General features: G+C 40.1%; 2 protein-coding genes across 3 annotated transcripts in view; one reads left to right on the top strand and one right to left on the bottom strand.

Moving 5' to 3' along the window:
- Nucleotides 1-27,009, bottom strand: part of TG (thyroglobulin) — a 150,501-nt gene that overhangs the window by 34,171 nt on the left and 89,321 nt on the right. The gene's annotated exons all lie outside the window — the stretch shown is intronic.
- SLA (Src-like-adaptor) lies at nt 3,425-25,865 on the top strand. Of its 2 annotated transcripts, XM_014965631.1 has the most exons (9): nt 3,431-3,579; nt 8,724-8,817; nt 10,576-10,808; nt 14,340-14,439; nt 17,928-18,014; nt 19,345-19,448; nt 20,647-20,778; nt 22,829-22,961; nt 23,947-25,865. In XM_014965631.1, the coding sequence occupies exons 6-9, from the start codon at nt 19,421-19,423 to the stop codon at nt 24,170-24,172; spliced, it is 519 nt and encodes a 172-aa protein (XP_014821117.1). In that variant the 5' UTR covers nt 3,431-3,579; nt 8,724-8,817; nt 10,576-10,808; nt 14,340-14,439; nt 17,928-18,014; nt 19,345-19,420; the 3' UTR covers nt 24,173-25,865. The 2 variants fall into 2 exon arrangements, with proteins under 2 accessions (XP_014821116.1, XP_014821117.1); XM_014965630.1 differs by lacking the exon at nt 10,576-10,808 and having other exon boundaries at nt 3,425-3,579.

Genomic DNA, 27,009 nt, shown 5'->3' with positions numbered 1-27,009 from the left:
GGCACCCCTTCCTGTTATTCTGATGAGATAATAAAAATAAAAAATATACGGACTATTACTGTAAACTGTACCTCTCTCTCCCAATGTACCTGGAAAAGACAATTGCTGTATAAGCTGCAGTCCTGAATGTCTTTTAATTCCTCATTTACTCTGGAAACTCGCTTCTGCAAAGTTTTTTAAAACTGATTCACATCAGATCTAACGATTAGAAACTTCACTGCAACTAGCTTTTATCACCCACACTGTAAAGCCAAAATCTTCTTCCTCTGCTCACACCATGACCTCTTGTTTTTCCAACCTGACTTGAAACTGAAAACCCTGCTTGAGCCACTTTAGTCTCTTCAACACATGCACTCCCTTCAAATTAATGCACTTTTTCTGTCGGCTGCAAGGCTGCAGCCTCCTTACGAAGCAGACCAGAAGAATGCTATAGACAGCAATATTATTGCAAACAGAAATAACAGTAACGCCACTCAAAAAGCAAGGTCAAAAAATATCTAATGAAAACAGTCAAGCCAATGAACTGCCCTGATAATTCTACTTCCCACAAGAGCCAGCTGTACAGCAATATTTTATTTGTTAAAGATATGCACTCTCCAGGCTCAGTTGCATACGGTTCCCAGCAAGAAGTATCTGTCGGACCATCTGGTTTGACCTCCGGGATAGCCAAGGCTCTTCCATTTCCTGACTGCTGGGCTCAAGGGCTTCTTATCACTTAAAACATGGCTCGTGTTTGACTAAAGCCTGATCTTGCATGAAACATTTAAGTTGGGCTTGGAGACACCAAAAAATGGACACCGCAATCTTCTCCTTTGCCGTTCATGCCTGAAGTTACTCACTCCACTGACGGGAAAACTTATTTCTCTTTGAGGATGCCTTCAGTTTCAGTTGACATCAGATCAAAGAGACTGTTTATATCCTGTTTTTTCTCCCTGCGAAAACAAGCAAGCTGCAACTAAGTGACAACTAACTTTTCTTTTCTACTAGCTTAACAGATTTTTCTCTAAAAGACTGGATTTAAAGTATTTTCAGAAGTTGTTGTCAATTTGGGCCTTTTTTATTTTTTTTCCCCTTGCAGGGTTGTATTTCAGTATCCTGCGTTTCTTTTCCTTAGACATCTAATTCTGTACAGTGACAAGGGCTTACAACACAAGAAGGTTGCAGGGCTCTATGTGGAAACATGAATGACATTTTTTCCAGACTTTTAGGCAACGTCTGTCTTCAAAAACCTGGAAGAGTAGAAATCTTTGGTACCAGGCCGGGGACTCTCTATCATGGCTAAGGAGCTCAGTTGCTAAAGTGACAAACATCAGCACATGAAGTGTAACAGGAAACTGGCTGGTCGGTCCAGCAATGGAAAGGGAGATACACATTTTTTTCCTTCCATAGCTATCTACTAGAACTGCGATTTCCAGATAAAAATGAGAGAAAGGAGAGGGTCCTCTCTCTTCTGACAAAAATAACTTTTCCAAGAAGATTTCTTTTTCATACATGACTCTTGGCAAATCCCTCTTTGCTCTAACCGGAGGCAGTCCTGCAAGTGCAGTGTTCCTCTCTCAAGTGACTCACTGAGAGCCTGTCTGAGGTTAGTGACTTAAATAACAGGATATGAATACTTTTAAGATGACGTATAAAGCCCCACTTAATTCATATCAAAACTTTCTTCCATTTAGATGTAAACATTGCCTTATCAATTATCTTATCATTAAAAACAAGTTATTAGCTGAACAAACTGAACAGGAAAACTTGCTCTCATCATTGCATAAGAGTAAATCTTCACTAGAAACAGAAAGAAACGATATGGAAATGGAGAATTTTATTTATCTCCCTCCACTGCAAACTCATCTGTTCTCTACAAGTATGGTACAAACCGTGGATGAGATTAATTGTCTTCCCAATGGGCCATGTTCTATCAAGCAAGTCCGGACTCTTCTTTAAGTGTGACCAATCTTTCAAACTCAGTCGGAGACCTGCCCCGTTTGTGAGTGCAGCTTGGGATGTAACCTGGCTTCTTGCAAAGGCACAAAGACCATCAGAGCCAGCCTCAGGTAGATATTGGTGAGAAGGATCAGGGAAGGGCAGAGCTCAACCCCTGCCTACTCCCATGGGTGGTGCAGACATCCCCCAACCTGGGATCTTTCAGTCACTCCAGAAACATTGTACATCCATTCGGTGAATGTGATTAGGAAATGTGCATGACACATCCCTGGGACTTGAAGAAAGCAATAAGATCCTAAACAATCAAAATATAACTGGCAGGGATAATCATGGGGCAGTATGGTAAAAACAGCTCCCCAGAGCACTGGTTATAATGCTGTCATGGCTCTGCATTGTAGACTGATTTGCTTATCAAGCTCCCTAATGCTTTCCTGTCCATTCAAGGTGAGAATTTTTAGCACAGCCCACCAAAGAGAAAAGATATTGTCCTGTAATTACATAGCTCCACATTTTGGCACAGCTTTGGGAATCTGATCACTGTCTCCTGGTTCCGTTAATGCTTACACAACAGCTCCCACACTTTTAGTTTTCATCATCAAACTGATTGGCATTACAATGAGCACCTGCTCAAAGCTAATCCAGTGTGAATTAGGAACTCTGCTTGGGGTTCCTTGTGGGGTTCTTTTGGTTTGTTTTGAGGTGGTTTTTTTGTTTGATTCTTTTGGGGGCTTGGGTTTTGTTTTGTTTTTTTTTTTAATTTTACTATACAAAGTTAGGCATACGAGTTTTTCAGATCACATCTTGATTATAAAAGTGAAGAGCAAACCTTAATAAATCCCTTTGACTTCTACTTTCATATCTTGCAGTACTACATTCCTGAGTGACTTTAGGAGGTTATTTAACAGGCTGGTATCTTGGTTTCCCCATCTCAGACACTGAGATGAGAAAGGTCCTGAGGCTCCTGCTTCTACACTTTGTACAACTGATGCGAAAATGTGCTCCAGAGACAGGCTTTCACTCCATTTTCTTTCATTGCTGATACTGAGCTTCAATTATGTGCAGACAGAGGTGTTTTGGAGTGCAGAGTAAAGAATGAAGCAAACCTTGCATTCTCATCCAGGCTCAGTAAGAATGGAAAACAAAGTTTTGTGCCTCTTCCTGTCTGTTTGAAAAAACTAGCAAAACTAAATAAAACAAAACAGTTGGGGACTGAACATTACGGGATAAATAAAATTGGAAGGAAAAAAAAAAGGAGAATGAGAAACCCTTTCTGTGTAAGTAATATAAAACAGGTTATTTTGCTTTTTTTTCATATCTGTTCAAACCAGCCCTGGTGCAACATCTTGAAAATCTCCCTGTTTCCCTCAGCCCATAGATAAAAAGTGTCTTGAGTAGTGGCTTGCAACAGGAACCTCATCTGTTGCAAACACTTTGAGCCTTCCTTATTTCTCAGAGAGGAAGTATGTGGCCTGTTTGGCAAACGCTGCTCTACATGACAGCGTGAACTTCACCACACACTCATTCGACCGGCTGCTCCTCGACTTGATCAGCGAAACCTTGCTGGCAGCATGAGAGCAGTATTATGACGACGGCTTTTTTGAGAAATACTGCAATCTGGAATATCATGCCTAGCATTTAAAGGTAATCCTTGCTCTGATACATTTTAGATTATCTGCATATGGGACCAAATGTTTCAATTTTATTTATATAAAAGGGAGTGCTGTTTCATTAACAAGGACAGCATTCAGACCGCGGATTTCAAATACCACCAAAGGTAGAAATAGAAAAGCCTGCCTTGATCCTTTTCATAAGGAGTGGTACTAAAGATAGAAGGGATGAGGAGTGTTTCTACGGAAAGCTCACAGTAAGACAGATGCACAGGACCTTATGTTGAAGAAAACTGCAGCTCGCTCTAACCCAAAATATGAGAAATGTCACAGGGAGATTAGTGGGCTTTTTATTCAAGGTGTTGGAAGTTTGCATGATGTGGTATTTCTGTGTTGTTTCGTAGTTGCATGTTTATGTGAATTACCTTGATTACAGCATTACATTGTTCTTTCTAAGCACAAAGGTACAAGTGTCTAAAAGCTGAAAGGATGCTCATTTTGATTAATGACAAATACACAGTTTCTGAAATTTAAGCTGCTTTTTTCCCCATGTGAAAAATAACAGGATGTTGGTGCTCTAATTTTCAAATTAAATGGAATTCAGACATTACCTGTGAACCTTACTGAGAATTAAATTCTAAGACCTTGGTGGTATAGATGTGAATATCAGGTAACAAAAATAAAATAGAATAGAGCAGCTCAGGCATGATGAATGTCCTCATTTTACTGGCCTGCAGTATTCTTTGCAGAGGGGCTTTACTCAGGTGCTTATTTTGCCTTTTTATTTCTCTTATTTTCATTTCTTTATATTTACTATTTCTCAATCATTTTAAATATAACTTTGAAAAAGTTCTTACAAAGCAACAGACTTTCCTATATGGCGTGCTATTTCACTGCTCCAGAAGTGCGTTTTCTCAGAGAACAGGTTCTGCAAGAGGAAATTATTGCTACATGTGCTGCATGCAGGAACGGAAGGTGGAAATTGTACCGCAGGTTGTTGGGACCCACGATGTCGGTCAATGAGATTTCAGTCTTGACAGGTGAAGGGTTCGTATCTGCTGAGAGTTCTGCCATTGATAAACAGGACACAAAGCTGGACTGGGGCTGTAGGTGTTTTCTCACCTTCCTTTTGGCAGCAAAAATAAAGCAGTAAAAGTCATTAAACCCCAGTAGCTGGGTGTTTACAGACAGCTACGGCTGCAGACACCGGCTTTCCTTAAACACAAGAGGAAAGGGGAGGAAGAAATGCTGCAAGTGTGATCTGAACAGTTAAAATCCAATGTCCACACAAGCCTGAGGAGGTGGCCTGTGAGCAGGGAAAGCCACCTGTACATGGCCCAAGAGCACGGTGGTTCCTCTGAGCTCAAGAGCAGCTGCACTCCTCCGAACAGGGCATTGGGTTGATAAGACAAGGAGAGCTTAGAGTCTATCACCTCTCCTTTATTCTTCCCAAACCACCCTCAGTGAACAATTTTCTTTGGATCTGGCATAATTACCTGTTTCTTCGACAAAGGGATGCCACCTCTACTCATATCCCAAACTCTGTCACCAAGTTTAAGTGAGATGCAGTGCCTGGAGAAGATTTGCCATTTCAAAAGAGTATCATCTATAAAACTGTTATTGTTCCGCTATTGACATAAATGGTAAAAAATCATCTTGGCCACAAGATGCTCTACAGCTTCCTGTAAGTTCATTTTTGAACAGCATCTCAAAATTTCAGAAAACCGCCATACAGTTTATCACATAGTAATGGATTTGTATTGTGCTGCCACTACTTGATCCAGCACAAGTTCCTTAAGCCATTAAGTTCTACCACACACTTGAGAGTCACATGCACTTCTGTTTTAGAATTACTTTGGATACTAATTCATACACTGTTACTCTAAACAGCAATCCACCACTGCCAGCGAGTAAATAGAAACAATCTTCTACCTTCTACATTTCAAACAAAATTTCCCATTTCTTTAATTTCCATCACATTTTCAAATGTCTGAGACTTGAGTTGTACTTCGGAGCATTGACTCCACCACCTTTGACTGGACTATAGGCACCTTTACTCTGCCCAAATGCATAATGACAAGTGGCCTTAGCAGTAAAACCTAGTCTGATATCTGTCATTTTCCTTATAATTACTTTGGATAAGCGAATCATCAACAGCTCACGGCTTTCTATTCACTAATTTTTATTGAACATTTCTGCCATGAGTCTAGAGAACATCTTGAACTCTCTGTCCCTTTTAAGACTTTATGCTGCCACCAGTGGTTAATTAGTGACAGTAAAACAGCATGGAAAATGTAATGAAACACAGCACACTCTCACACTTATGACATCAAAGTCCAGAACGCCATGGCTCTTCACTGTTACCGTAAGTACTTTATAACACTTGTATTTCCCGTAAGTCTGATTCTTCCACCTCTAAAGTAGCAGCACGGAGCAGCATGTTCTGTCCTGTTGACTTCAGAGGTCTTTTGAGAAGAGCGATGTCATATAACACCATAATTTGTATGGCAGAAGCGATCCAGGCCAGTTTTGGATGTGCTCTACATAAAAATGAACTAGGCACGTGCCATTTGCCTGGTACTTAATCCAGCTGGACTAGACAACAAGAGGTTTAATTACAAACTACATATAAGCAAACCTTCAAAAATACGTCAGGTATTTTTAAAGCAGCGTTTAAAGTTTAGACCCCTAAATACCATCTGAGAAAATGAAGATGCCTTGCTCAAATATGCCGTGCTTTTAGAAAGTTCGTAAGGGTGAGGTAAAGTTTTCAGAAGTCTTTCCATCATAGACAAATGCGACATATCACTTTCCACAGTGACTCAGACACGCCTGAAAATTCTATCCACTCTATCTTAAGAGTAGGAAAGAAGCCCTTGAAAGCACTCTGTCAAAACTCTGGTCTCTAGTAGGATGCCTTGCTCTTCTGGCCTCCAAATATCAAGACCCAGAACAAAGGGGTACATAGAGGTAGGACTCCATTATTTTTATTTTTCCATACTTTTGCAACAGATAATTCAAGTACTATTCTCATCGAAATAATGCTTGCACGTGTTAAAACTATAGACGGGCATAAGAAATTTATGCTGCCATGCTTGGCAGCGATCTGGGATTGTAAAAAAGTTTTGGTAACTGCAGCTTGCTTACTGTACACTTAGCCAGATTTGAATTGTCCTTTTCAAGTACTCCAAAAGTGCAGCTCCTACAGCAGAGAGCTCAGAAAAGGTTATCTGTCCAGGTGTTCATCTCACTTCTCTGGCTGACTTTTTCAGCCTTGTTGAGCTCCCTACGCCCATGGCCAGGAAATTCTGCTGGCTAATTTGAAGATGAGCCAAGAACATCTATAGTATCTGTAGCCAAAGTACTGGCTGCACTTTTCCTATGCATATACCTCTCATTCTTGATGGGATACCACTGAGAAAAATGTTAAGGAAACTAAAATTGGGTCTTGTAAAAAATGTTCATCGTTAGTTCAGGAAATTATAATCTTGCAAGTAGACGGTGCCTGCCAAAAATGAATTCTGATTTCAGTTTTCGAAACCTAGGTGCCTTTAAGTTGATTTCGGTTTTGTTATCAATAGAGACCCTCTTATTCATATGTGAATGTCCAAATAGTTTACTTTAAATTTAAGGCTGCTTTTTTATTCAGCTTCTAGACTTCCTATATCAGGCATTGAAATAGTATTTTGTCCTTGTGAAAGCAGATTTCAGACACTTTTCAGAAAGACACTGGCACAGCTGCATCCTACAGATGTGCCACAAGCTAGTTCCTGACTGCAGGCAGTGGCAGGGTGATGTGCCATTTGGCTGGTGACATAGAGACTTCTAGCAAAGAGCTTTTGGGAACAAGCACTAAGAAGCTTGAAAATGAGATGAGGTGGAGTCAAACTGTGCATTACCATCTGTTTTAGCACTGATCTACTTGCATTTGGTAAGAGACGAATTCTCTTTCTTTTGAACAGCATTTTATTCTGTAGGGTGTCTCCCTAAAATCGTTCTGAGATATTTATGGTATAAAGCAATATACTCAATTCTGCCAATCTTATTCCAAAAGACAATTACTAATAAAGCCTGTCTGATTTCAGCAGCACTGCTTCTCAAGTTGGACACTTTTCTAGCGAACACAGCCAGGCTCTAGCCTGTTGTAAGAAAAGAGAAACATACCAAATGCAGTCGTCATCTTTGAAATATTTAAGCTAGAAAAGACTGAAAGAAGAAAATTGCACCTGAGTTTAGTAAATACCCACATGATGCTGCTAGGGCTCCTGCTATGCTTTTCACAGGGCAGCAGACAGACAAATATTTTTAAAAAATAATTAGCTATCAGCTAGTGGTGTTGAGTTGTTTTGCTTTAAAGTACAATTTCAAACTGATACAGTTTATTCTCGCCTCTGGAAATATAGCATAGCTTGTGCCTTGCTTGCCTTCCACATCCAAAGGATTTTTCTTTCTGTCCTCTGTCAGGGAGAACTAGGATCGGTGCAGTAAAGTCATGTGAAGGAACACTCTCTCTCCAGATATTTAGTTCCACGATTGTCCAATACTGTTTCTTGAACATCCACCAAGACTTAAGAGAAGTATCCGAAGAATCTGAACTACTGGCTTTATGCAGAAAGAGTGTTTTGAGATGAAGCACTTTGAGGCAAGGTGTTACTTTTTTAAAAAAAGAAAAAAAGAAAAAAGAAAGAAAAAAGAGGAAAAACAACATTACCTACGTTCATCTAGAGCACAAGTGCATCAGAAACCACTGAATGTTCTCAGTATTCGGCAATAAGGCAACATAATAGACATACAGCGCTGAAAACCAGATCCATCAATCTATTTTCGTTGTAGCTGCAGCACTCCAAATGCTGAAAAGACCATTTTGTATATGAAATGAGTGTATGGGCATGGCTTTGCTGTGACTTCCTATTGTGCTGAGGTGCTGGTAATGGAAACTTTTACTGCACTGCGTTCTTCTGAGCACTTCCCTAGCTGTGGTTTACTGCTATTCCCCTGATAAAAGCACCAAAGTGGTGAGAGTTTAGCAAGTATGTAAAACTCTCACATGAGTTTGACACAAGAGTTCTCAAAAGCAAAACTGTATAAAGTTGGAGACTCCCAAACTAGGTCATTTCTCATCTGTTAGCACAGCAGGTGTTATTCTGATGTTTAATTTCAATGTCTCCTTTGATTTAGTTCTGAAAAGCTTTGACGGAATTAGAGAGTGCAATGGGAAATACTGTGAAAACGCTGAGAGCCCCTGAAGAAACAACTGTGCCGAGCCAAACGGGTAAGCACTCATTTAATTTCTTTTGAGAGAAAAATATGTTCAAAATATATTCTACATTCATCCATGTGTCCTCCTTCATCCGCCTGACGTAGTAAAAGCAGGCAAGAGCGTGACTGCTGTGGGAGAAGGAGGGCATCCTCAGACAGCACTTATTTTTAGGCATGTTCTAGCTCATTTTCCAAGAAGTGCTTTAATTAAAAAACCCAAATGTTACAACTATTATTTGCTGCTGCTCCCTGAAAGACGTTCTTTCCAATTCAGAAAGCACTGAAGCACTACTTCAGAAACCAGAATTACTGTATTTTCACATACTTGCATGTGATATTGTATACGAATTTGTTCTGGAAATTTGGGGTTGCTTCATTTAAGGTTATAAACGTTGATGATGTTCTGCTTGCACTGAACCCGAAGTCCGCTGTTAGACAGTTGCATTCAAAGTAGCACACAGCCAACTTGGCAGCGGGTTTATCGATAACGGTCACACAGAAATACACATTTCACAGGCCGAGCTGCCAAAGGGAGATATAACACATCCGCCCTGGGCATCCTCGCCATAAAATAAATCAGGTTGCAAAGCTCCCTCTGCACACCCGTAGGCTGGTAGAGGTCATGCATCCGAGGGGAAAAGCAAGAGGGACTCAGTGACCTGCTGCTTCCAAACTGGGAGTAGGTGGAGAGTCAGTACAGCCTCAGCTCTCACGCCACAATACGACAGACAGCTGGTGCAAGGGCCACAATAAATCACTCCCCAAAGGTGAGGAAAACAGTTTGGGTTTTTTATTTTGGTTTTCTTGGGTGTTTTTTTTCTTTTTAGAGGGGGAAGGCATTAATCAAAATTTTTAGGTTTTACATGAGAGATGGTCCAGCTGCGGTTCTCATTATTATAAGAATAGGGAATCAGCCTGGTTTCGTTAGTGCTGGAAGGAAACCCAGCCCTGCTTTTAGCATGGCCAAGAACTAGCTGATGCAGGCAGCTCTGCAGCCTGAAGTCCAAATAAAGCAGAGACCCTGTTCCATTAAGGCTACTCAGAGGTCCATAACATTAACCGACAATTTATTTTTTTGTGCAGAAGAATGTCTTTGTTGATCTTCCCAGCAACTGCTTTCACAAATACCGTGACCATAAAGCAGAGGGACATTCACACACTCAGATCAGGACCTCGCTGAGGAACAGGGGAGTGAGGGGTCGCTGCCAGGGCTGTGACCAAGTTTGTATTGTTCCTGCACATGCTAAAAGTCAGGATTTAGCAGGGCTAAAGCCAACTACATCCCCTTCCAGTGGCGTAAATAGCACACATCTCTAAAAGATATTGCTAGCACAGCAACTACAAGGGAAAATTACACATTCAGGGATTCAGGGCTCTGTCTACTTGCACTCTTCTAAATGTCTAGCACATCTAGAAAGGGGCTTTGTCAGATCCTGCCTGCCTTTCAGCTGCCACCCATGGAGGGAACAAGTCTCCCATAGCTGCAGTGGCATCTGTCAAGGCCAAAGCCATGTCTCAGACACTCAGCCAGGTGAAATTGCATCCAAAGGCAGCTTTAAAAGCCTGCATAACTCCTTGGATCCAACTCTTGCTCTGAATCAGACCAGCATTATTCCCAATGGCTTAAATGTTGGTAATTAAAGTCAGGAATACAAGCATCAGTACTTTCATCCAAATCTAATGAAAACAGACTTTTGAAAAAGAACTCAGTACTAAAAGTATATATTGAGGTTAATTCAATAAGTTTGTATCTTTTTGTCTTCCTGAGCAGATCAAACTCCAAATCACTTCACCAAACATGGAATATTTCCCCCAGGCCAGGAACAGCCACCTTTGATTTAAGTGAGGTGGAGGACCTAACCTACAGACTTACAACAGTCCCAATAGTTATTAGGAAAAGCAAGTTTTACACTGGCTCATTTCAGTGTCACTGAATAAAAGGAAGAACTGAAACAGAAGTGAAATAAAGAAAGGAAAGAACAACAAAAAATGGGAAGAAAACAGGTAACTGGACTCTGCAGACTTCATCTGCAGCAGGAACGCGTTCATCAGACCCCTCTAAGCCCCTTGTGCTGCCTGAGAGCTGCACTGAAAGCAAAACCTTGTGCTTTCCTCACCTCCAGCGCATGAGTCTTGGTCCTGAAAAAGGGAACAGTGCACGAGCTGCATTTCCCCCCAGGAGGCATTTGAACTCCAACTATGGCTGCACTCCATCTGAAAGCACACTGCGTGGGCATCCCTGGCACAACCTAGGTACTAGTAACAGAGCAGTGACAGCAGGAAGGGGGCATCAGGGGATGTGAGCCCACCCCTTACTCTTTCCTCCCTTGGGACCCTGAATCAAGGGTTAATCCTTACTGAGCTGCACCTGCATAACTCTCAGTTCCCACGCTGGCTGGTTTAGATCTAATTTGGGTATGCCAGGGCAACTCTGCAGCCACACCTTACGGCTGCTGCACAGCCAGCCTCCCAGACACACACGAGTGCCCTCCTTTACCCTCCCTGGTAGACGCTGTGCTATAAATCACAGCACTTCTGCTGGACAGTAAAGCTGGGATGATGCAGGGAGCTGAGCTCTCAGCAGCTCGTTCCCACTCCACAGAAGGACCACACGGGTGCACAGCACAGCATTTTTTTGAGGGTGACGAGCTGGATCTGGAAGCTCTGCCTATGTTCTCCCTCCTGTCTAACAGTGCTTCATAGTCCATTCACGATGAATAATTTTAAGCATGTGATATTCAGTCTCACACTTTGCAAGACATCCAGGGATGCAGACATCTAAAACCAGCGTGTATTTCATATTCATTTTCTACTCCTAAAAAAAAAACCCACTTAGAGGTTAACTTACCACCTGATTCAGTGGAAATGACTGTGCTTCGATCTTTCCACTCCAACTTTTGAGTTGTTCCATTTCAGATGGAACCTACACTCGCGCTGCGGAGGAGAGGTTGAGCTAGAAAAACTCCGTCAAATCTTCTTTTTTCTTTTACAACTTAAAAGTATGGGGAGCTCATCAGATCAAAGCTATTAGATCACTGTAAAATTTAGGTTTGGAGAAAGAAGGTAATTATTTCAGTCCTTGTTTCAAGGTTTTTGTATCTGAAAGGAGCCAGTACGGGTTTTGTGAAATGCTGTAGAGTGTGGTGGGGTATTTTACATGACCAAAAAACCCAGTGAGGTTTGACTTAAATACCAATTAAAATGAGGTCTTGTTTGTGGAGTGTGAGGGTTTAAAGGTTTTGGTAATACAAGGCCCCTTTACTTTCACTCTAATGTAAGTACATACAGTTTATGAGGTAACGTTTGCATGGATGTGGCAGCCAACACTATGATTAATTCCTTCCTTCTCAGAACTAAAAATTAATGTGCAAAATTGAAACAAAAACGGATATAAAGATGAAAGTGTAAGCAAAGTAATGCAGATCTTGCTAGAAAAAAAGTCACATACTCCATAGTGCATAACGAAATGCAAACCACTGGTACGCAAGGAAAGTGAGCAGAAAAGCACTTGTTTTCCACCCTTTATAAAAAAAACAGCGTGTTTTTAAAAAAGCATTGCTAAAGGCACTGTCATTAACCTAAAAAAAAAAAAAAAAAAGGAAAAGGAATTCCATGTAGAATTGCTTTCAAAGAATCTGCAGTGGGAAATCAGGCCAGAGCACTTTATCCTCGCTCTGCAGTGCTTACAACCTACCGTCTGGTATTTATTTCATGTGGTCACGGTAAAGATTTTGCTTCGTTGAAAAAGGCTCAGCACCACTACTTAGGTCTCATTAGCCTCAGGTACTAAGCAGTTTCATAGACAGAGAAGGTGTCACAGTGCAGAACAGGGAAGCAATCAAAGGCACGCTCAGCACAGAATTTCTTCAGTATAGTCAAACCAATTGTATAATAAGTAGACTAATCACAGCAGTTGGCTGATTTAAACAAAGGTACTGGACTAGTCCTGTTCAGTGACACTAATCAACTAAGAGAAACATGGCACACTGTCCAACTAATCAATGTCTATTCCTGACTCCACACACCTATGCATCCATAAGGGTGCTCACTATCTGTATCATGGGCCTACCTCAATGGGCAAAGGCTAGCAAGACTAAAAATGCTTACAGTCAGTCTGAATATTAAGGTAAAATGACTCACTACTTTGCATAACACAAATACCACTAACATAACAATAAACAGCTACTCATTATCAATTGAGAAAACACTGCTTTTCATTTCCTTTAAATCACAGATGTGGAATATTTTTCTTAACACTTAGATTATCATTAACACTGCTGAAAGGATAACAAATGTAAAAGCTCTCCTCTTGAAAATACTTCTTTTCTGCAGCCTTGCATGTTTCCTTCAGCCTTTCATCGTTACCACTCTGAGTTATTTGTAAGGCTCTGGGACACAGAGGCTGAAAACACAGAGCCAGTCTGTGTATTCATTCAGGACGCTGTTTCTAGGTTTCCCTGAAAAAACTGTCTTCCTTAAAGACAAGTTGACGAGGAATCTATATTAAAAGAGAAAATCTAACAAGATACAGAAGCATGTCTATCTCACTGAGTAATTTCTTTGTCCTCTTCCCTGAATTCATTCCCACTTTTGCACGTGCTGAGCCACACAGTATGGAGATAAACCTCTTCTGCAGACGTACTGCTGGATGGTATTACTAAGGAAAGGGGTGCTGATCCTGCCGGAGGCAGAGGGAAAGCTTTGTCTCTCCATGTGCCACTGGAGGGTACTGCGAGTGCAAAGTGCCTCCTCCATCCTTCAGAAAACCTGGAGACTCATCCCGTGTCCTACACAGTGCTGCAAGGCCCAGGGTCATCCCAGATGTAAAAGGTCTTCTTATCCCTCTACTGACCTCAGTGCTGCCAGCTGCAGTTGTACAATGATTTAATTATAAACACCCATTTGCCTCTCTCCTTTAATGGAAGATAAGGGCATCACGTGCTATCTCTCCAACAGTTTCCACACAAGGGGAGAGTACAGAGAGCTCCAGCTGTTCATCAAGCTAACTATAAAAAGTGATGGGAAATGGGCAATAATGGCAACACTCTCATTGCCCTTGGTCAAAAATACTATCTTTGAAAAATATCAGCGGTGTTAAATGATGGAACAATTTGACATGGATCTTCCTTTCCTTAAACGTAATGCATCAGCTTGGCTCAAAATTGTAGCTGGAAGCATTTAGACAGTGGCATTTATCAAACTGGGTTACTTCTTAATACTATAAATACTTACTAATTTTGCTAGTTTCAAACTGAGTATGTCCTTTAAATATGGTAATTACTAGAAAAAGTGCTCTAAATTTAGTTACTTATAATTAACCAAATGACTCTTTTTCATTTCTAATATCTTCACATTCTTCTTATAAAGTTATAGGCTCATCTTCAGCTCTTTATGTTTACCAAGTGACATTTCAGAGTGAGATTTTTTTTTCCCATTTGACTTACTATGTAAAACATAACAGACATAATGAAAAATCTATTTCTGCTTCAGAACTCTATCTTGTTTTTAAGAGATATTTTCTGTCTTCCTTAACAGGTCAGGAGAGTGATTTCCTTGCTGTCCTCTATGACTATCCTTCAGCAGACATAAGCCAACCTATATTTCACGTAGGGGAAAAACTACGTGTGCTATCAGAGTAAGTTGATTTTTTTTTTTTTTTTTTTTTTTTTTTTTTTTAAAATTTGGTTTTGTTACAATTGATAATCAATATGGAATGCAGACTATTTCAGGGTTTCTTTTGAATACAGTTGCCTATTGGTACCTAATGATATTGTGGACTTGCTTTTTATTTTTTTTTTTTTTTTTTTTTTTTTTTTTTTTTTTATAAATTAGGTTTTGTTACAATTGATGCAAAGCTGTCTTTTATGCACCTGGCGCAAACGGGATGCAGTTCAGCAAAACAAACTGAGTTCAGAATTTGCAAGAAAGGGTCCTTAGTCATGGTGTTAATTTCCCTGTAGTTTAAGGATTTGGGATTTCAGATTGTTCTTGGATCCTTGGATTCCTCTGACATGGTTTCTGAAGCCAGATTCAGACTCTATTCTAAAGTAGGACTCAAAACAGAATTCTGCTTTGAAAAATGAGAAGATATCTGCTTTCTGTTAGTAGAAAACAGTGTTAGAGCAAAAATAGTTTGAATCACACAGAGAAGGAAAATTATTCTGAATTTCTCTGTTAAGTGTGTCTCTCATTTTCTCTCTCACCCTTTTCATCTAATAACTCCGTTATGATTAGGTCTTCAAACTTCACCCTAGATTTAAGCCAACTCTAACAAAAATAAAATAAAAACATAGCTTTTTTTCTTTTTTCTTTTTTAACTGATTCTGCATTTTTTTAGCGGCGGGTGGCGGGTCAAAGATTTCCTAGCCACTTCTACTCCAAAATTTGATGAACCCCAGAAGGAGGTAGGCTTAAGAGCACTACTTGACTGACCTTAGGCATAGTGCAAATATTGCCACACACAAGACTAAGTACAGTTCTTGAAAAATGGAAGCCAGCAGCCCTGATATTCCTTTGTGCACAACTTGTATCAGCACACAGGGACCTCCCAGAAGTTACTCGGCCCCACAGCCACTGTTTGCACTGCTTAAACATAAATTAAAGATATCATTTTCACAGCTGGTGGAGAAGATGGATTCAAGAGGGACTAGACACATTAATAGCAGAGCAATCCTCTGATTTCTGAATTTGTAAAAAAAAAATTCTCTACCTGAGGAAGTCAGAGTCTCAGGTGGCTGGAGGCCAGAAGTACTCAAAAGGAGTATAACAGATGATCGATGAATTCTCCAACTTTTTGCCCAGCCACCATGACCTACAATAGCCTTTGTCAGCAACAAGACACAGGGCTACATAGACCTTTGGTCTAACCCAGAATGGCTGCAGTTATGTTCTGATGACAAAGTGCTTTCCCTGTCTTCCCAAACATAAAGGTCACAAGGTTCAACAGTACCACTAGATGAATTTTCTGCTGATGGAGAGCTTCCCTAAACAAGGGGAATTCTTCTCTGGTGACCTCTAGCTGTTTAAACCTTGCTGCAGTTTGAGCAACATACACAACATGGTACAATTGCTTTAGCTTGGAAATTCCAGCTTAAAGCCTCACTTCCAGCTTTTATCAGCTGCAAACCCTCATACCACCACATAACAACATATGCCCATATCAAAGGGAATTGTGTGGCATATCATATGCATACATTTGCTGCATAGTGTGATCTGCTGGATGAATAACTTCTAAAGGAACAAGGCTTCTGTGGCAGCAGTTTTTATCATATTTGCCTGTTGTGCAGTGATCAACAGCTTCTCCTAATAGTAAACAAGAGCCAAAGCCAGCCTTGATGGGAACTTTCCTCTTCCTATTTTGAATCAGCTTGTTCACAGGAGACCCAACACCACAATGCTCTATCCAAAGCACAGTGTCCTAATGAAGGACCTGTCCTTCCCTGCCAGGGTATGTGCTGATGTTAACAGGAACTGTTTGCCTGCAGACTCTTGCTGCACATAAGCTGTATGTATAATCTTTTTCTGAAGTCATTCAAAGAAGCAAAATGCAGTAGAAGAGGAGAGCAGCATGGCACAAAAGACCACAGCACAAGTGATGAGGAGTCACCACAGAGAAGCCAGCACGAACAAGCAGCATGTACAGCTTCTATAGTGGCTGCTTTACAGCCTTCTACCAAAGCAATTATGCGTAGCAGCAATCAGCCCCACCAATCATGCCAGGAACATGATATGTGGAACCCCCATAGAAAATACAATTCTCTGCAGATATTTGTGACTGCAGGATTAGATAAGCACCACTGTCACTACGTACACTTGTCAGGCACCTCTCATTACCAGATGAACAACCGCATTTTGCTGGCAGCAGTCAAACCAGATGTCCTCTAGTGATCCCCCCAGTCTACAACATTTCTGCTGCTCCTGCCCCAGGAGAGATGTGCTGCTTTGGGACTTTTAATCATCATAGGGATTTTTCAGGGTTAGTAATACTACAGTTTGGAAAGGAGATGCTGAGTCTCACAGGTTTTTTTGTTTTTACAATTCTTGGTTCTGTCTGGGAGAGCTGCAGAGGAAAAAAAATACACACAATAACCTAAACTTCTTATAGATAATGTCACATCAGCTGGAAACCCACAAACAAAACTTGTGGTGCCCTGAAATTTCCAGCTCTGAGCAGTAGACAGTTCTCTTTTTCCCACAGCATATACATTCTGGTTAATGGTCCCAGTGGCTATAACTCAGGAGTGTTTTCAACTCAGCAGTTTTGACATATGCTGAGACTCTGGTCTGCAGTCCAGACATTATTTGGGAGCTTTTACATGAACATGCACAAAACCAGCATTCAAATACAAGATGATACACAACTATTTGGATCCAAACTCTTAAAGGAAAAGGTGGAGAGAAGTCATCAGTCAATCACCAGCATTCTTGCACTAATCACTAAAACCCTGCAGCATTCCTGTGAAAATTCTTTTTGCCCTGTCCTTCCTAAGGGATTCAAAAAGCCAAAGCCAGAATTCAGTATTACAGCAAGAACCTAAGATATGCCAGTGAAAAAACATACGTCTAGTCACCTAGACATAGTTTCAGCTATGAGGTCTTTTTTATTGGAATCTGCTCAGCAACTCATTGAAGAAAAGGAAAAGAGCAAACCATGAACCAGGTTCTGTTAGACTGAAAACTTCTTCCCAGGCAGACAAGGGTCCATTTGCTGAGTGTCTCTACCCTGACGTTACATGAGTAACTACAGGGCTGTCCAGACACAGAATACTAAGCCATTACCTGAATATCTTGGACATCAGTACAAGTCTAGCTGTGGGAAGGCAGAGCACAGCATAGTTTAACCACTGAGTATTTACACTTCTTCTTTTAACTACAGAAAAATATTTTACTACTTACGTAATTTAAATGGAACAAATGTAGCTTATTTTTGTGTCCAAATTTAATGCTGATGTGGGTTTAGAAATGGAACTGCTCTAAATGAAACAAACTTGGGTCCCTTTCTGAATGTGTAGATTCAGGAACAGACAGAAGATTAAAGGCTAATCTGCCTGTCTTCTAATTTCTAAACTGAAGACAAGCTCTGAAAGTACATCTGAAAATATCCCATCTCTTGCTTTCACACAGTGAAGGAGGCTGGTGGAGAGTCCATTCCCTTACAACAGGTCGAGAAAATTACATTCCAGGAAAATACGTAGCAAAGGTTTACCACGGGTAAGTTAACGCATTTCCTATAACCTTTCAACACTACTTTTCTACATACACTGCCCTGATTAGTTATTCAGTGTCATAATCAAAACAATGCCAATAGTGACTAGACAGACAGAAGTTTTATTTATCGACAGTCTAAAATATTTCCTTTGAAATCCAAGAACATCAAATCCACATCTAAGTTTAGATTATATGAAAAGAAAAATCCTAGTTTTACATGCTGGAAAGGGTCAAAAAACCCTCAAACGTGATATTTAAAATACTTCTGTTGCAAGTACTCATCTCTAATTTTAAGACATTGGTAAACAGACCTTGTTTAGAAAGAATTTTTAATATTTACAAAGAGTAAAATTTAAGCTAGAGTTGGTCATAGAAAACAGACCAAAAAGAACAAATAGAAAGACTAAGACGTCATTCAGGATTGTAAACTCTCACACTGGAAGAGCTAAGGAAGGTTCAGAGGTTTCTTGTTGCCCTAGACACCAGTCAGGAAAAAAACATTAAAGCACACACTTAAATTTTTTTGGCAAAAGTTTTAATACCAATTTAATTTTAAGCATATGAACTGTGAAACTCGCTGCCATTTATGCAAGTGCTTGAATTTTAATATGCTTTTATATCCTCCTGAAATAGAGATACTTTCCTAAAGACAGGGCACAGGGTAATGAAAGCTACCATCTGAAGCTTCCCCAAGATTATTTTGCTGATAGCAGACTGGATCAAACACACAAGAACAATTTTATTTTAAAGTGACAGTAACTCCTACACCAGCCTCAGTTGCATGGTTAGAAACTAAATCTGGCAAAATACAGCAGCGCACCAAGCTGTGGTGAAAATTGGTAGAACTAATTCCACTTTCCCATATCCATAAAGTCAATTAACTTAAATGGCTGGACTGTTCCCTAGAATAAGCAGAATACTTGTATCTTATTTTGGGTTTATGTATGATGCAATAAAACACAATTTTGAGTTAGCAAAAGTGGTTTAAATTAAAAAGAGGGAGTAAATCAATGTCACAGATACTTCAATATACTACAGGGATATGTCCCCAACTATTCTGATCAAGGCAGCTTGAAAAGTTTTGTTTTCCCTAATAAGTCTATACCTTATTCTTCTCTTAGTCTCACAAAAGTTAAAGGAACTCAAAGAGAGCAGGATTTTGTCCACTAACTGGGGAAATATGCCTGGATATAGTTGAGAGAATAACTACAGAAAGCCACAGTGTTATTTTTGCCGTCACTTTTCCTGGCTAATGCTGCACTTTCACGGCCACACGCTGCTCTCTGTTTCACTGGTGTCCAAATTTCAGAATTTGTTTTTTCCTGCTTCACAGCTGGTTATTTGAAGGGCTGGGAAGAGAAAAAGCAGAGGAACTTCTACAGCTACCCAACACCAAGGTTGGCGCCTTCATGATTAGAGAGAGTGAAACCAGGAAAGGTGAGAAAAGATGATTTTTTCCCCCTTGGTTTTGGGAACTAATAGTCTTATAGCTCTGTAATCCACTCCCTGTCCTGCTTCATATGGATCAGCCTGAAACCAGAAAATGTATGTAATGGGAAGGCAAAGGCACCCAGTGCAGCACACCAGTCTTCACCAGTCACCTACGCTGAGAGGGGTGCTGGAAACGGGGTTAGTGATGGCCGCGGAAAGTTCCACAGGCATCAGCACAAACAAGACACAGTTGTTTAAACACTATTATTTACTTTGGTCACACGCAAAGCTTATTCGGCACCAGGACTTTTCAAATGGAGAAAAAGTCACAGCTTTGCCTTCATCCACAAAATATTGCCTGAAGAAGCTAAAAAATACACAGCAAGCGGCGGGGGTGGCTGATAAGTGCATTTCCTATATAAACAGGTGGTTCTTTTATTTACTTTGTTAAAATGACATGCCTTCAATTTTATTTTCTTTCATAGCAATTCTGTTGCTACAGGGGAATTGTACTGTACACACTTTATACTTTTATTCTCTTCAATGGGAACACATCTCCCACTGTGCAGTGTGATATCTTCCCTTCTTCTGAAGCACCAGGATACATCCTGATATCATGATACCACAGATAGAAGGGAATAATAAACCATTTACTCTGCATAATACAGGCCAATTTGTTTCCTAATACCTATACTAAATTCACAGAAATTTAGGTTCGACATTCAGTCCTTACCCCCTAACCGCTGCACAGTAGTTTTGAACAAAGAAACAGGAAAATGGAAGTTTTCATCTCCTGCCAGGACTGCATTATCAGGTATCAACTGCTGCGTTATTGGGAGCTGAGTAAATCAGCATACCAGCACACGAGCCTGGTCCCCTTCTTCAGAGGAAGACTAACAAGTTCTGTAAAGTCCTATTTCCTTTACACCATTTCAAAAAAATCCCATACCAGAAAAAATACTGGAAAAACACACCAGGAATTTAAATTCAATCAAAAACTCAGGCCCTGATGTTGGGCTATTTATTCCCTTTGTTATACTTAAGTATATATATAAAGTATACTATATAACTAGAAATTAGGGTGGCCACTGCTTTTTTCAGGAGTTTCAGGTACCACAGCTTACAGATACTCTGGTTATGGTCACTGCTATCCATACAGAATTAGGGCCCTACTTTGGTCTAATTAGTTCTTCTCTTTCTCCAGGTTTATATTCCTTATCGGTGCGGCACAGGCAAGTGAAACATTACAGGATCTTCCGCCTTCCAAATAACTGGTATTACATCTCTCCACGGCAAACCTTTCAGTGCCTTGAAGACCTTGTGAATCACTACTCAGGTAAAAAGAAGTACAAAATAAACATATTTTCCACTGGCAACTGTAAAACTATCTATCAAAGGTCCAGAACAAGAAGTTTTGCTTGAGACTGCAATTACTGCCAGAACAAGTGATGGAAAAACTTTTCATTTATATCTTTTACTTTACTTTTGATCCTTAATACAAATATGCTACCCTTAACAGTACAACTAAAATCAACCCAAGAACTCAGCTAAATAAAGATATATACACTCTGTCCATATCGGTAGATGATATTGTATGGCCAATTCAATAGAGCTCTCCTTGACACTATTTAGCCCAAACACTAGTGTTTAGCACTTCCCTAGACAACTTTCAAATACAGTTTGGAGGTTATCACAGGCCAGGGATGACCAGCGCAGCTAAAGTAAAAGTTTAGGTGTCCAAAAATGTTAAGGTGTACAGACGGAAGTCAAGGTTCTGGGTCCCAGGGCCAAAGTTCAACTCCTGGCTCACTTTCTTTACCAGCACGGACATTTATCTGCCATTTATTTACTTATCATATGGACAGACAGATAGAATTAGGGCATGCAAGAGGAGGTTTTGTAACCCCATTTCTCTTGGGAATCACTACACCACACAACCTTATCTACATCAGAAAATTATCAGCAACGTTGTTAGTTTTTTCCCTATTGCTTTAGGAGAATATGGCTGGATTTTATCAGCAGAAGTTATCTCAAGGGGCTCAAGCTGTTATCTAGATTCAGCTATCATTTTTAATAATATTAGTCCAGTTGATCACACCTGTTTCAATTATAGTTTTCCAGATTTATGGCAATTTAACATGTGTCAAAGAGATAACTTGACAAACAACACAATTAAGTGGCTGCAGTTACCATGCATTGAAATGAGAACATTTTAAAATGAGGAAGGAAGATTGCAATAAGTTAATTGCACAAAAGTTAAAAGAGAACAATAGGTTCTGTGCTTTAATTAGTAATAGCTACTCTGTAACTTTAAAAGCATGAAGCTACTATATCTGCATGTAACATAGATAAACAAAATAGTGTGTTGGCCTAAGAGTACTCTGACCAGCTCAGGAGAAAAGCCATATTCACATTTGAAACATGCAAAAGAAACTTTCCAGTCCAATGATATAAACAGAGTGAGAATTTCAACAGGATATTTTTATTTTTTTATTTAAGTTAGCTGATACCTTTCTCCATGTAGAAAGAAGCAAACAATTGAAGCCTTAAATTTTAGATGGGTGGAAACGCAAAACTTGTGGAAGATTTTTACTTGAGTTAGTTATAGGTGTAAGAGGAGATATAATGAGATTTAGTTCTCCTCTTTCCACCACCATGAGATGATAGAGAATCTCACCCTGAAATAAAGCTCAGAGATGTAAAATACTAGTGTTCAACCATAATGTTCTCTACTTCCCTGGAGGTGTCTAGGGCCATGGGTTAATGGTGGGCTTTGCAGTGCTAGGTTAACAATTGGACTTGATGGTCTTAAAGGTCTTTTACAACCTAAACAATTCCATGATTCTGTGATTCTATTTTGACAGAAGTACATATAGAATGTTCCTAGTGGAGCGAGGAGAAAAGGATAGAGAGAAGAAACATAGACGAAAGTAACACATGAACCTTAATTCATTCCATAGCCACGTCCCACAGCACAACTGGTGCACATACAATTCAATCTGAGTGATTGTATATTGCATCTATTTCACACTCTCTTTGCATGGCTGAGGCAAAAGCAGAACTCACTGAGGACTCAGGAAACCTGGGTTTAAGTCTGTGCTCTGTCACAAACTTCCTTCCAGAGTTTGGGCAAGTCACTTTTTAATTCTGTATCTCAGTTCCTCTCTTGTACTACGGGAAATATCCCCCGTGAGAAATTAAAGGGCAAAGGTATGAGGAAAGGAAAAGTTAAGCCTGTGTTACAGAGTCCTTACTGAGAACGTACAATTTATTGACTGCTACTACTGTGCCAAAAACTGTTTATTTGAGTGTGCACCAGGGGAGAAATACAATGAACATAAGAGTGAGAAAAGATTAACTGCCTGTGTATTCATTTCCCTGTTCAGAAGTTGCTGATGGTCTCTGCTGTGTCCTTACAACACCTTGTCTTACCCAATGCACTAACAACAACAGCGTGACAAATCAAGTTCCTCCTGTGGTGATGCGGAATAAAAACTTCAACTGGAAAAATATTCACAGGTACCACATACAACACAAGCTGCCAGAAATAACAAGGCTGGGGGGTGGGACAGGGGGAGGATTCCAGCCTTCTATATATTTGTTCTTACAACACAAAAAAAACATCCATTTCCTCCTTCTGAGACTAGTTTTAAAGATTAGACAATCTTCAAAGCTTCTGACAGCAGGTTAACCCATGAAAAGTGGATATCTATCTCTCTGATAATCTTGGTCTAACTTTGAAAAAAAATATGGTTAACATGAAATAATATCTCCTATCCAACAAAGAGTGTGGCTACTTGTGCAGTTCCTTTGGGACTCGTAAGTCCTCTCCACCAAGGGAGCAGGAGCAAGAGCCAGGCCATAAAGTCTAGTCAGATCCACTACCAATGTCAAACTAGTGTGTGATGGCTTATGGGTGAGCCCCAATAGTCAGAAAAGGCTCCCCTTGTTCATATGGTGGCCATCCATGAAGCAGCACAAGTGCAATGATCACATGCTCCCAGCAGAAACCTTTCCTACTGTGTCTTTCTCAATACACAGCCCAACTCGAGATTCATGAGATTTCTAATATCAGGACTGCAACTAGAGAAAGTAGGTCAGGTTTCAGAAGCTGGTGAAACAACCACCTTCAGAAACAAAGGCACCTCTTATTTTTAAAGTATAAATTTCCCTCCACTACCCTTTCTTCACAAAGTATATTCATTTGCTTACAAATGCAACACAATTCTGTGCAGTATCGAAGCCATCTTTCCAACAGATTAAGAAGAAAGAGAGAAGGTACATAGACGTTATTTCCTTTTCAGATGCTGAAAAACATTTAGATGCTACTGTTGTACCATTTGTTTCGGAAAATTGCAAAGTGACAGAAACGTTTGGCGACTGATGAGACAGGCAATTTGTTATACAACATAATTAACAAAATTTGGTTTGACAACTGTTAATATTGTACTCATAGGTTCAGTTCAAGTAGCTGAAATGGTAACAAAATTGTGTTCTTTTAAAGGCTGGAGATGACTGAAGATAATGAAAGCACCTTGGCAGCAATGGATGATTCTTGTCTCAGCTACGGCCTGAGGGAAAGTATCGCTTCCTACCTCTCCTTAACAGGGGATGACAGCGTTTCTTTTGCAAGTGCCAGAAAGAAGAAAGCCCAATCTCTTATATACACAGGGAGTAAACGGAAGAGTACCCTTCATTTGCCACCTACATACTATGAGGACGAAATGTAAGGCAAAGGGGGGAAAAAAAAACACAAACGAGGGATTAGAAGAGAAACCCAGAGCATCCTGTGGTCCTGCAGTCCTTCAACAGCTGAGAGATACAAGCTGATGATCAAACGCTGGCAATGCTTCTGCATATTCTCTTCTGAATGTTAACCAGAGACCGTCTTATCTTACCGGTGACATCTCAGCTATGGCATATGCTGGGAACATTCCCAGTGCACCTGAAATTAGAACCTGCTCACAAGCAGGATAAACTGAGACAGACTCTAAGTCAAGAGGCGAGTGAGGCAGATGACTCTTCAGCAAGGGTGATGCCCACCATTGTACAAAGGTGATTGCATAGGGAAGGACTAACTACAGCACAAGAACTTAATTTAAGTCTTACTCTGGTATTCTCCACAAGGCTGAAAACCATCTTTACAGAACCTGCCTACATTGAGAAAAGGAACCTTTTCCTTCTCCATACAGAATCATTCATTGTCATTGACAATGGGTCAGAAAGTCATCAATAACCCCAAGAAAGTGTCTAACATCTGTCATCGAAGAAACATCTGATGACATTGACTCAATATTTCTGTGATTTTTACCTTTTAGGGGAAAAAATAAAATTGTTGACTTTCCAAGTGGCATGTCATTTAACAGCTGGTAATGGCCTGAAGCGTCACAAAGTGGTCACAAAATTAAGAACAGGCTTAACTCACTGAGAAAAGTAATTTCTGCTTATCCCTGAGCTGGGAGCACAGGCATATCCAAAAGCATAACTCAGCTGCTCATAGTATAGCAGATATATAACAGAAATCAAAGGGGTTTTTAAGCAAAGAAGTAAAATGTGGTAATTCCATGCCTAAGTGCAAAGGTAGGCTTGTAAAGATGTGACTTTTTATGTACGGAGGACCAGATTTTAACCTCATCTCCTAAAGGCATCCCCATATTTATGTATAATATTTATATTAATAGCAGCTTTTTTAAATAATTAAACTAAAAGAGCAAATCAGCAACAGTGGATGTTAAAGAGTTTACTGAATTTCTTGTTTGAATAGAGTTATGTGAAATAGTAATGACACACTTCATCAAACTGCTTAAAGATGCACCTGGGTTATCTGAAATTTCATGAATTAGCGAATTTTTCAATATATATATGCACCCTTTGCTAAGTGACGATGGAGCAACTAGCATGGTCCTTTGAATATGACTTGTGATTGCTTTCTAAATCAAGTAGTCACTCACATCTGGGGGTGTAAAATGCTGCAATCAATGTTCTCGAGCTGAGATCTTTCCAGTCTAATATATTGTCACACCTTTTCGCACAGATTTGAGTAGCCAAGGTTCGGAGAGAGGAAATTGGAGATATATATGTATTTTTTTTCCCTCTGCAAATACCTCTTAGCACAAATCTGTGCGCTCTTTAGATCTTGTAACAGGTAATTTGCACTAGTAAGAGAGATTTAGACATCAAAATAGTTCACAGCCTATTTAAACATATTTCAGAACTTAAAGGATGAATGTAATTTGGCTGGTAAACATTGAACACCACAAAGAAAAACAAACTCAGGAACTCTAGGCATTTGTATAATCTCATTACTGTTATTGATCATTAATATGTTATTGTGACTGCATTTTATCCAGTAAAATGTATGTGGGGAGCATTACAGATTTGTAAATCATGACTTGTATTTATTCATTAAAATAATATCCAGTAGTTACTTTGTATTGCTTTTAGAAAATTGAAAACCCAACGTGCAACAAGTACAAACACTCAGACTTGCAATGACACTGCCAGAAGATATCTTTGATGGAACATAATAAAAGAAGCCAAGAGCACAAAGCAACCAGTCAGCAACTGGAACATGCTCTGTAGGAAGGGGATAACACATGTTCCGATGACAACGGATTCACCCAATCACAGACAGTGACACACAGTTTAGGTTGGAAAGGACCTCTGGAGGTCACCTGGTGTAATCCCCCTGCTCAAGTAGGGCCACCTAGAGCTGGTTACTCAGGACCATGTACAGACAGCTTTGAATATCTCCAGGGATGGAGACTTTAGGACTTCCCTGGGCAACCTGTGTCAGCACTTGGTCATTCTTACACAGTAATGACAGGAACAGGTGACAAAAACTTACGAATTGTGTCATAAAGGATGGCTGGATTTCACAGATGGTTATAGGGAAATTCTGTGAGGTCTGGCCATTTCTCACAAATAACTGAAAGACTATATTGAGGACCTTTTGTGAAGCCCAGTCTTGTGAGGGCAAACAGCACTGAGCCAATTATCTACAAATCTGAGATTACCTAAGAAACAATATCAGAAATACCAAATTTGGGTAGGGATGTAGCAAAACTAGGATCAGTGTCGAAAAAGTAATCAGAGGTGATTGGTTGGTTGGTTTGAGAAGGAATGAGTCTGGTAAAGGGAGAAAAAAAAGGAGATGGGAAAAGAGGGGAGAAGGGGATCTAAAGGTTAGCTCACTATAGGATCAGGGAAGTCAGGTCAGACAGCCCAGCACCTGACTGCAGCAGTTTTCAGTAGGGCAATCTATTTGCTCCTTCTACCATTGGCTGACCTGCTCCCATGGCCAGGAGACACCTGGTGTCTTTCCTTGCATTCGGTGGAGGAAGCCTGGGAGCTCTCCTGACACCCACCAGGAAATGCCTGGAGGGGACACCTAACATCTGCCCTCCACAGCCTCCTGCGAGACATGGAGGCAATCTATACCATTGATCCACTCTTCTATATGAAAATTGCACCAGTAAATAAATCAATTAATCAAAAGATGAAGTCTAACACCATGTTAGTGCTTTTAAATGATTTAAAACAAAACCATAATCACTGAGACTACATT

The sequence above is a fragment of the Calidris pugnax genome, unplaced genomic scaffold, assembly GCF_001431845.1.
Source record: "Calidris pugnax isolate Ruff unplaced genomic scaffold, ASM143184v1 scaffold41, whole genome shotgun sequence".
Classification (NCBI taxonomy): Eukaryota; Metazoa; Chordata; class Aves; order Charadriiformes; family Scolopacidae; genus Calidris; species Calidris pugnax.
Note: the sequence above shows the minus strand (reverse complement) of the source record. Positions and strands in the feature narration are given on the sequence as shown.